Source organism: Erithacus rubecula, assembly GCF_903797595.1.
Source record: "Erithacus rubecula genome assembly, chromosome: 3".
NCBI classification, from domain to species: Eukaryota; Metazoa; Chordata; class Aves; order Passeriformes; family Muscicapidae; genus Erithacus; species Erithacus rubecula.
In genome coordinates this window covers 57,274,616-57,285,917 of record NC_136689.1, presented here as the reverse complement: position 1 = coordinate 57,285,917, position 11,302 = coordinate 57,274,616, and the positions used below count along the sequence as shown (strand labels likewise).

General features: G+C 40.2%; 1 protein-coding gene across 4 annotated transcripts in view; it reads left to right on the top strand.

The window, feature by feature from the left end:
* The first annotated feature begins 7,195 nt into the window (after positions 1-7,195).
* The window catches only part of ATP9B (ATPase phospholipid transporting 9B (putative)), a 149,751-nt gene continuing 145,644 nt past the window's right edge, over positions 7,196-11,302 (top strand). For 2 of the 4 annotated variants that reach the window (XM_079300853.1, XM_079300852.1), the window contains exon 1: positions 7,196-7,349. In XM_079300853.1, the coding sequence (XP_079156979.1) occupies positions 7,255-7,349 (95 nt within the window). In that variant the 5' untranslated portion in view covers positions 7,196-7,254. The other 2 variants (XM_079300855.1, XM_079300854.1) reach the window with 2 other exon arrangements.

The window sequence follows — 11,302 nt, the reverse complement described above, 5'->3', positions numbered from 1 at the left end:
GCACATCTCTCTCACCCTCTTTCTTTTCTTTTTAGCCTTCAAAAATGAATTAATTAAATTTCCCTGAAGTCTGTACAAGACATGGTCTCCTTTATATTCCTTTCACAGAGAAGTTATTTGGGTGTTAGAAAAATCTTTCTTTTTACCAGAAGACTGAAAAATGGCAAGCCACAGCTGACTGCCCTAGCATCCTTACAGCAAAAGAAATTAATGCTATTCATTCCCTTAGCTATTTGTTTCAAATTTGTTTTGTCTGTTGAGTTGTTGCACCTTTCACCTGTAATTTTGGTTATATGATTTCCACTAACATAATGGACTATGACTCCATACCTCTGTAATCCAAGAAATTAAATCCTGGCAACTTCAATCTAAGTATTTCAGACCTTAGGTATTATTTTTAAATAATGGACTAAAAGTGGATATAGTCACAGTCAGTTTTTGTGGATAAACTATTTACTCTGCTATATGAAGTACATACTGCTTTTCGGTTTTAAGCCTCTTCACAGTATTATCTACTTTCAAAAACCACTGTGTTTGGCTACCAGTTCTTCCAGATTTAGATAAGTTAGAATCAGATAAGGATATTGGAAGTTGCAGGTAACTAATGTTTGTAGATTGATTGGTCTTTATCCCAGTACTTTGAAGACAAAATTGATTTTCTTTATCCAGTATGAGGGAAACCCTGGTTTTAGTTTGCTTTGTGAAAGGAAGTTGACCCTTCTTAGTTCTGAAAAAAAACCAATTCCTTTTATGGGAAATTCCTCAAGGAATGGGAGAAAATGATTGCAAATCATAGAAGGAGACAAAATCCCCCAGAATTATTTGATGATTATAATGGGAAACAATATCTCAGTGACAAATAATGAGTTGAGTTGGAACAGATTGCTGCTCAGTGCAGTACTGGGGAAGAAGGTAGAGGAAGGATATGGTGGGGCCACACCTCAAATCCTGTGTCCAGTTCTGGGCCTCTCACTGCAAGAAGGACCTTGGAGCATGTCCAGAGAAGTGAACAGAGTTGGGGAAGGGTCTGGAGCACAAGCCCTGTGAGAAGTGGCTGAGGAGCTGGGGGTGTTTAGCCTGAGGAGGCCCAGGGGAGACCTCATCACTCTACAACAGTCTGGAAGGAGGGTGTAGCCTGCTGGAGGTCAGTGCCTTCTGCCATGTGTCAAGTGAAAGGACAAGGGGAAGTGGCCCTCAGTTGTGCCAGGGAAGGCTCAGATTAGATATCAGAAAAGAAGTTTTAACTGAAAATGTGATAAGGCTCGGGAATAATTTTCCCAGGGAGGTGGTGGAGTCACTGTTTCTGGAAGTGTTCAAGAGCTATCTGGATGTGGCACCTGGGGATGTGATTTAGGGGTGGGTATGGTGGTGTTGGGCTGACAATCAGACTAGATGATCTTGAAGGTCTCTTCCAAACTTGATGAGTATGGTTCTGTGAAAATAATGTTTCCTATGTGGATAAGAGATAAAAGAAAAATCTGTAAGGATCAAACTGCTGCTTGGAGTGAAATCACTATACAAAGGGGAAATGTTTCAGTTTTAACAGAAACCAGATCTGACTGGCAGAAATATCAGAGGAAAAACAGGTTTCAGAAGCAGGTCTGAGGAAAATTTTTTTTTTTTTTTTTTTACTATTTAGCCTGAGCTGATGGCTGGGACAGACATAGAAAGATATCAGAAAAAGAGGAGATTTCAAGTAATTTCAGACTTTTGAAGGATATGCTTTATAGGACACTAAGTACTTTGTCACTTAGCATCTGAGAACTTTTTTCTTCATCTACTCCTGTATAGCTCCCAAAACAAAGACTCCCTAATCCCACATGAAGCTTTTGGTCACTATTGTATCAGAAACTGCAAAAGGAAATCAGATCCAGGCAAGTCGGATACCAGCAATCACAACTGGATACTTGAGTTTACACTTGGGCCTTGTTTGTCCTTCCATGACCTTTTTAGAAGCTCTGAAACAACACAAAATTTGTAATTAATCCATGGGTGTATTTTCTTTCAGTTTCAAGAAGTAGTTAAAACAGCTGTATTTATTTACTTGAAATATCAACAGCATGGAATTTGAAGAAATAAACCTACTGAGAACACTCAAAAAGAAAAAAAAGGGTCCTTTGAAAGTGCTGGTATGCTTTGCTGTTAATTTTGCACAACAGATCATGGGAATATTTCATTATAGAGAATATTTCATTATAATGAGATAGTCTCTCATTTTAAGAGAAGATCAGAAGTGGGTAATCCAGCTCAAGAGTTTTGAGTCCATGGGGCTTTTTATTCTAGCACTGAATTTACATACAATAAGATCGTGAAAAAGAGTACATCAGAAGCTAACTAGAAATTAAAAGGCATGGGATTTTGAAATGCATATTGAAGCTAATTTTAAGTTAGAGGTTAACTTAACTGAAGACATATTATGAAAAATTACTGGATGGTTGTTTAGTGAAGGGTTATTGTGAAAATGTAGTAAAATAATGAACATTGCATTATGATTTTCTCTTTTTTGTTTATTCACAATCAACACTTAATAACTTAAGAGAAAGTATCACTGGTATTTGTATCAGAAGCCAACAAAGTTTATAATTGTTTCTAAACCAATTTTATTTAAGTACTCTAGGATTTGCACATCTTCTGCCTCAAGTGTTGCCCAGCAAATTGGAGAAAATGCCCTTTCAGCCAGGCGTATCTCTAGTAAAACCCAAAATACAGAATAAACTTTATTTTTCTGATGTAATTGAAGATGATATTACTTGCATTTTATTCTGAATGACTGACTTGGTGGAATACAGGTGAGGATGACACAGGAAAGGAGTGAAGGCAATTCTAAGGGACAAATAGTTTGGTAAGGATGGACTACAAAAGGAGGAATAGAGATTTGGCAGTCCATAAATCCTGCAGGGCTGCAGAGAGTTGACATTTACCTAAGAGAAGACCTTGAAAGAAGGTCTGAAAGAAATGTAACAGCTGGGAGTGCAATTAATTGATAAACACTGAATGTTGTGAATATCAAAAATAAAATGTGTAGAAATGGAATTTTCTTCTAGCCATGTAAACAATAATATTTTTAATATGTGAGCAGCATTTTTGTCAGCACATTTATATTATAGTAATATTTTAAATTATTAATTTTACTTCTTTTTGCTGGAATTAAACTTGTTTATTTTGGCATATAACTGAATTGCTTGAGGCTTCATTGTCTGAAGTGATCTTTTAAAACAGGGATCCTTTCAGAGAAAACAGTGTCTCCACTTTTGTTCTTTCCCAGAGCAAGAGAGCATTTTCTTACATCCTACTGATATAGATAGAAGATATAAAGGCACAGCTATTAGAATTATTAAAACAGATAATTGCAGCTGGTTTAGCTCCCTCTGTTTTGTATTTGCTTTGCTCTCTTTCTCTGACAGTGTAAGAATTTATTTGGTGTAGTCTTCCTTGCTGCCTTCAGCTCTCCTTATAGGAAAAAAATAATCATATTCTTTCTGTATTGCTGTGCTTAGGTCTTGCCAGTGATTTTTTTTAAGCCTCCAGGTGTTTTGGACTAATTTATAATTTCATGAAAATTTGAAGACAGATACCAAGCTGGTTCACCACTAATGAAAAAAGTTACACAATTAATATGGAAATATGAGAAGGTTTGAAGAATTATGTCGTTTTCAGGATAAGGTGAGAAAATACCTAGTATATAAATAATGTGAATTTTGTACCATATAACATGAGGCTTACTGAAACTTTTTCTTTTGTTTTATATTCAATGATTTTAGTATCATTTTCACAGATTTACTCCAGTATAAATGATTTTATAATTAGGCTTTGAGAAGGATAGCAAAGAATAAATTAGCTTCAAACTGCCTTTTATTTCCCCTGTTACCCAAGCCCAGACTGGATACATAATCAGGATGAGGAGGGAGGGAGCACTTAACCTTGAACATTTACAGCAGAAGTAGAATGGTAACAAAAGTATAAATTATTATTAAATGCCCTCCAGGGATATCAGGCAGAACTCATTACAGATAGGTTCTGCACCTGTAGCAGATACATGCAACAAATGCAAAACAGTTTCCATGCCAGCTCATTCCTAGTCAAACCAAGAGTTCACAAGATCCATAAATCATAGGGTCTGGATCTCTGCCACTTGTTAGAAGTGCAAAAATTATGCAAAAAAGTACAGAAAGGATGATACAGAAAGTTTATTTGAGAGTGGTGCTATATTTACTTATTATCACGAATTTATGTTATCATCATATTCAAGCTACAAATGTTACTTAGCTAAGTATTGAAATGAATATTATAATATTAATATTGAAATGAATACCTGAAATTAAAAGTTTTTTTCATAAAGAAAAATAACACTTGCCTGAAACACCTGAATACCAAAATCTGGTTCAAAAGCAAGTTTATTCTGTGACCTTTCACTAAATAGGAAAGGAAATGTTATTTTCAAAATGCAGAGACATTTTCTCAAGGCATCTTGAAAAGTCAACACATATCATACACCAAATTGTCAATTCTGCACGATGAAAACTGTTATATAAATGTTTAGAATTTTCTTTAAAAAAAACCAAAAGACAGGATCACATCATAGTCTAGAGGTAGAACTGAATAATAATATATGCTACACAATCAAAGATCCTACTATTAAGAGTTTTGATAATTTTATGAAAATAGTGATGCAAAAAGGCAATTAGAGTGATCAAGAAGGTGAAATAATGATAGATTTCCAGCAACTGTCTTAACTGGATGCTTTAAACATATATTTGAAGTAATCAAAATAGCATGTGCTTAAAATAATTTTGTCACTCTTGGCCATTGGTACACTAAAAAACTCATTTTCCTCTTCTTAGAAGTATTTCTGGTTGAAATCTTCTCAATACACAGGTGATAGAGAACTATTTCTTTCTTAAAACCTTAAAGTAGTCCTAAATAAAATAATGTTTTACAGACTACATGAGACTCAGTAAGAAATCAAGATTCTAAAGGCATTTATGGTTCCTAATGATTGTCACATGCTGGGGCCTTTACAAATTTGATAATAATAAACCTTTCCTTATATATTCTCAATCACATATTTGTTTATTTTATACATATGGAATTTACAGACACAAACACATAACTGATTAACATTAGAGACAGTTGCAGGCCAAGCAACATATTAAGTAACCAGAAATATAACCAAATAACCTGAACTAAAGTTCTACACAGACAAGAAGATTAATCTTAGGGTACTAACTTGTGAATTAAGTGTTTTCTGTTCAGTTAAAAAATTGTTCTGCCATGGTCTTGAATCAATTAATAAACTGGAAGCAATAGCTTTAATTCTCTTGGCCTCAGTGATCTGCAGTAACTTCCTTAGCCACACGAGGATTATGAATATATGGTTATTAATATTAATGTTTAAAATTTTAAAGCTGTGAGATGTGCAGAATTGCAGTAACAACAGCCACCTAGGACTGGCATAATTGTTACCCTGAAAGTTTTCAGGGCTGTGTATCCTTGAGCAGAGTCACCCACCCACACCTTGGGCACTGGTATTAACTGTGCAGCCAGCACCTGCAAGAGGGAAGGGACCTTTCTCCTCTGTCTGGTACTTGTAGGACCTTATGTGGGTTACCATGCCCAGTTTTGGTCTTCTCATTACAGAAGCTCATTGTCATCCAGAAGTGGGTGTGTGAAAAGGTGTCCAAGATGGCCAGGAGACTGGAGAACATGATGTATAAGGAGAGGTTGAGAGCTCAGCCTACACAGCTTACAGTAGAAAAAGTCAAGAAGAAACTTTGTGATTGAATAAAACTACTTAATGGCACGATACCAAGAAGATGGAGCCTAGACTTTTCTCAGAGATGGATGGTTTTGGCTGATCCTATGTTTCCCAAGTTGGAACACAGGGAGTTTTGAATGCTTATCAGCAATTTGTTTATCACAAGATAAACACTGCAACAGGTAGCCCAGAGAAGTTATGGAAGCACTGTGCTGCCCTTGGAGGTGTTCAATACTCCACTGCACATGGCCCTGAACAACCTGATGTTAAACATAATGTCTTGGAGCAGGGGCTTGGTCTAGACATATTTTTCAATATAAATTACAATTCTGTGATTCTACTGGTGAACTGAATATTATAAAGATTAACAGAGCTAAAAAGCTAAATAAATAACTTTCCCCTTTGTGGCATTTCCACATGTGACCCTTTGAATACCTAGCAAAGTCCTGTTACATGCCCAGCATAGATATTTTTTCCTTCTATTCCTATACAAGCCTTGTGCTTTCTGTGCAGCTGTTGTTCCTGTTTCCTGGTTCAACTTCGAGAGTTCTGTATCTGTCAGTAAGTTCAGAATCCAGATAAAAAGCTTAAATTCAAAATCCTGCTCAGAAATTTGCCCTAGGAAAGCACTGCCAGTGCTCTGTAACCTTCACTCCAGCAGAAAGGAGCATCCTTCATTGTAAGCTGTTGTGTTGTGGTGCCTCCATAGTGACCATCCTCCCTTGGGGTACAGCAACACTTCAGTCCAAAGTGTCTGGGTCATAAGAGCAAACCTTATTTAGCAACAGGCATTGAGGAAAAAAAAATAATTTCTCCTGTTGTGGAAAGTCTTCTGTATTTGCAATGGTGTTAGGCCTTTTGCTCCCCCCGAGCATCTGATTTCAGACAAATAACATCCTACAGATGATGGGAATACATCTGTCTTCCAACCCAGCTTCTGCTCGTGGTGACTTGTGTACCAACCTTGTGAGGTCTCACAGACTGGTTCACCTGGCCTGACACACAGAATGTCCACGTGGCAACACCTGTCTCTGTTTAATGGCAGGAAACCATCGCTGGCAGGCGTGGTACCTCAGAAGCTGAATAATTACGGAATCACAGAAGGGGTCAGGTAGGAAGGGACCACAGGGGGACATCTGGTCCAACCTCTCTGTTCAAGCCGGGTCACCCACGGCACAGCACTGCGGCCAGACGCCTCTTGAGCGTCCACCAAGGGACACTCCACAGCCTTTCTGGGGAACCACACAGGAAAGAAGTTCTTCCTCACGTTCAGGGGGACCTTCCTGTGCCTCACTCCTGCCCGGAGCGGGGCCCGGCTCCCGCCGCCGTTCCCTCTGTGGTTCCCCCCACACGACCGCCCCGGAGCCCGCAGCGCCGCCAGCATTCCCGCCCGCCCCGTGTTTACCCCGAGGCCCCGCCCCTCCGGACGTCACCGGCGTGGCCGTGACGTCAGGAGGGCCCGGGCGGCGCCCGGCGGGCGGCGGGGGGGCGCCCCCAAGATGGCGGACCAGATCCCGCTGCGCCCGGTGCCGCGCAGCGCCCAGCGCAGGGCGGCCTATTACAGCAGCGCCGCCGCGGGGCAGCGGCACAGCAGGTACGGGCAGGGCCGGCGCGCTGAGGGCCGCCGCTCCTCTCCTTCCCCCCTCCTTCCCCCGGCCCCAGCCGCGGGCGGGGCGGCGTGCGCCCCTCGCCCAGCCCCGCTGCCCTGCGGCGCTCCCGAACCGCCCGCCCGCTCCGCGGGAAGGGGCGGCAGCCCCGCCGTGGATGGCGGAGGGGGTGTCGGCGGTGGCCGCTTCTCGCGGGCCGCTGTGGCCGCGTTCCGGCGGCATGGCCGGGCCGGGCCGGGCCGGGCTGCGGCGGCGGGAGGATGCGCAGGGCGCGCTCGGCCCGGCGGCGCCCCGCGGCCGCGGGTGCGGCCTTGGCCCGGCCCGCAACTCCGCGCAACTCGGGCCCTTGGCAGCAGCTCGCTCGGGAGAGGGATGCCCGGGCCGGGGGCTTGTTTGGGCGCCCTTGAAAAATGTGTTGCGAGCTGGTTGTTGGGTGCTAGCGCAGACACCATTCCTGATTGTGGGAATTAAAATAACTTCAAGTGTCCTAAAAGATACACTATTGGGCTTGAGCAATTTGGAGAAGACGGTTTGAAGGTCTGCCATCAAATTGTTTCCAGGCAAAAATTGGACGTTGCTTTGCTTCCCATTATTCTGAATGATTTCTAGATATACTGTTGTGAGCAAGGAAAAACTTGGCCCCATAATTTTGGTATCTCCATTGGCTAGCACTGTTACAGTGAATGATGTGATTATTGTTACTTGTTACAGATTTCTCTCCTCTTTTGGTTCTTATAGAGCCTTGTCTGTGGATAGAAGGACTGGAGGGAAGAGTTGTAGGATCTGAAGTAAATGGTCTTGCTAAGAACAGAATAGTTGGTGCTCTGGTTCTAGTTCAAATGCAGTGATAAATCTATTTCATAATGAATAAAGTGTATTTACTTCTTCGTCTGGACAGGATAACTAACAAAAAAGATAGTTTAAAGATGTGCAAAATAGGTTAGGCTTACATTGTGTTGTCTTGATTCTTAAACTAGACAGAGGTTTTCTTACGAGCATTTGCAAGTTTGTAGGAGAGTCTGCCACAGTGTTAGCCTTCCCCATCTCACTAGTACTGGAATGTCTGGCAATTTGAGGTAGGTTTGTCCTCGGTCTTCAGGTAGGGCAGTGTCATCATCATTCACCCTGATGCTTGGAGAATTGAATCAGAGAATGCTCTCACTGAAATTTGCTTCTCAGTGGGTCTAGTGCTTGAGAATAAAGAGGAGGATTGATAGGCAAAAACTTAGTCCAGACTGTGAAAGGTGCTGGGAATTCTGTTGTAGATTAACCAGGAGTGTTCTGGTGATTTGAAAAATGCTGTAGATGTGATGGATTGAGTCTATAAGTCAGATGGTTACACAAGTTAGTTGAAGGTGTATGTGCAGGTGTCATTGTGGTTCTTTAGACAAACTGTTTAATTTTGGTTTTTTATGCATTTTTGGCAAGCTGTAGGAACTAGCAAGGAACTACCAACTCATTACAGTTTTGCTTCTTGCCCTTTTGATCAACATTGCCCTCCAAAGATTGTGGAGTATGTTCCTTCCAGTTTAGATGACATCTTTCTGAGTTACGGTCTTTCATAATTTGCGTATTCAACATAACGATTTTCCACAAAAGTGATTATAGTGTTTTTCATTCTTCTTATGCTTTTTGTAGGTATATAATGCCTTTAAAAATTGACAGACTCATCTGTTGTGTTTCTTCATTTTTGATCCCTTGATTAATAGATTGCCTATTTGAGCTCTGGGAATCAGCTTACACCAGCCGTTTCACTCACTTCACTGGTTTTATGTTTACTTAATGTGGGTTTAGTAGGTTGGTCGTTCTCCTTCAAAAATACCTTACCTTGGATTTGTGAGAGCACCTCTGGAAGGTGTCCAATGAACCTGCAATAAAATCATGGGTATGCTTGTGTGGAGTCTACTACAGCTGTCCTGTATAGAGTCAAAGGGGAAATATGGCTGTGCAGGTTGTCAAATTGCACCTTGTAAGTCTTATGGCTCTAAGCTTGTAATTGAACTACAGCTTCTATGTCTTTATGAATGATTCATCCTGCTTTTCTAATCTTTATCTTCAGCACAGACTCTGAAGAAGCCTTGCATTCCTGTGGAAACTGCAGCAAAGGTCCTGATGTCAGATACTTATGTGTTGAAGTGAAGTCACTGAGATCTCTGATATGCAGAAACCTAGCATGTGCATGTATGCTTGAGGATTTTGCATAAAAGGGTGTAATACATATCTCTGAAGGTGTCTAGAAACAAACACCCATTAAAGTATACTGGAGTTGGTATGTCAGGTTTAATTCAGTGCAGTTGTTTCTGGACCTTCAAGAGTCTTTGACTTGCTGTGATTTATTTCTTCAGTGTAGAATTTACAGTGTTTTGGAAGTCTTATACACATATCCTTAACTTAAGTGTGGTAGTGTTTTTAACTCCAATTAATTGTCCTGCTGCTGTGCAACATCAGTTAATACAGCTTGTCAGTTGCTAACCTTTATTGGCCTCACAGCTAATTTGTAAGATAACTTCTTTTGCTTGAGCTAAGCAGTCTGTAGGAGTCTTTTCCAGTGTTACTGTATCACTTTGCAGTGAGGACAAAGACTTTCATAATGTGTTTCTCTGTTGTGCACTTTGTGCTTCTGAGATTTATTTAGACAGACTGATAGTGTGTATTTTAAAGCTGGAATATATTTTTACACACACACCTAAAGAAACTTTGATAATATGCACACTTCTGTATAAAATTGTAGCCAGCTGAGAATCATGAAATGCCCTGGGATGTACTTTATATATAAACAAACATGATAAGATTCATGTATTTTATATATACACTGTATGTGCTAAGACCTGTTTAAAAAAAAATAAAAATACATGTCAAATATTACCTATGGTTCAATGAATGCATGCATCCTGTTCTGCTTTTACTTCTGATGTTTAAGTGCAACTTATTACTTTTGCAGTAGAAATTCAGTTTTTATATTTTCTGTCATCTTTCCCTACCTCAGATGGACAGAGAACTGTTCATGTGCTGCCATTAACAAATAGGGAAATGCATCTTGGAGGAAAAAGTTGTTCACCTTAAAATTGATTTGAAAAATCCTTGCTCTTGTTTAGTATATTCAACTTACATAGTTTTAAAAAGGCTTGGGGGTAAAAAGCTGATTGGTTCATCACTTGTTTCAGCACCTTGTCCTTCAGCTTGAAGGTTGTTATCTACAGGAAAATAATTGCTGCTTTTTGTTTACATGGTGAGTGAGAAAGAGGACCAGAGAACATTCAGGTTCACCTTAAATGTGCAGTGAGGCTTGCTCTCATCTGTTTGACTTGTACTTGTCATCAACTGCAGAGTAATCAACTGCTGAGCAGAGGAAGGAAGTTGACTGTGCTGTGCCTCTGCTGTCATGTGAGGTTGATGGCAGGAAAACAAGAAGAATTTTGAAGCTGATAAGGAACTAAACAGTAGTTATTTATAATTTATCCATTTTAAAAAACCCAAAAAACAAAACAACTGTTTTATTCAGGTGTTCTATGCTTGCTGCTGTCAGTATATAATTATATTTGGCCTAATAGGGCTGATGTGAGAGGTGTTGGGATTCCTGAGCTGGTTCCAGAAAATAACATCTTTCCAGCTCTCCCTTATGTAACATAAATTCACTTTCACTCCAGATATTCATAAAGGTGGTGTCATGAAAGATACCCAGTCACTGGAAAGAAATCTCTTGCATGGCTGTTCATGGTGTGGGCTGCAGTAGTGTATCTGTGAATGGCACAACTGAATATATTAAGTGGTTGTGGCTGGGCAGGTTGTGGAACAGATCAACTGCTGTTGCTTCTCTCTGCAGTTTGCCACTGATGGAGCAACTTTGTTTTAAGGCAACTGACTACACTGTTATTTTGGAGTTCTTTTATGTCATTAACGAATAAAAAAATTGCACAAGAAGGAAAAAAAGAGCCAAATA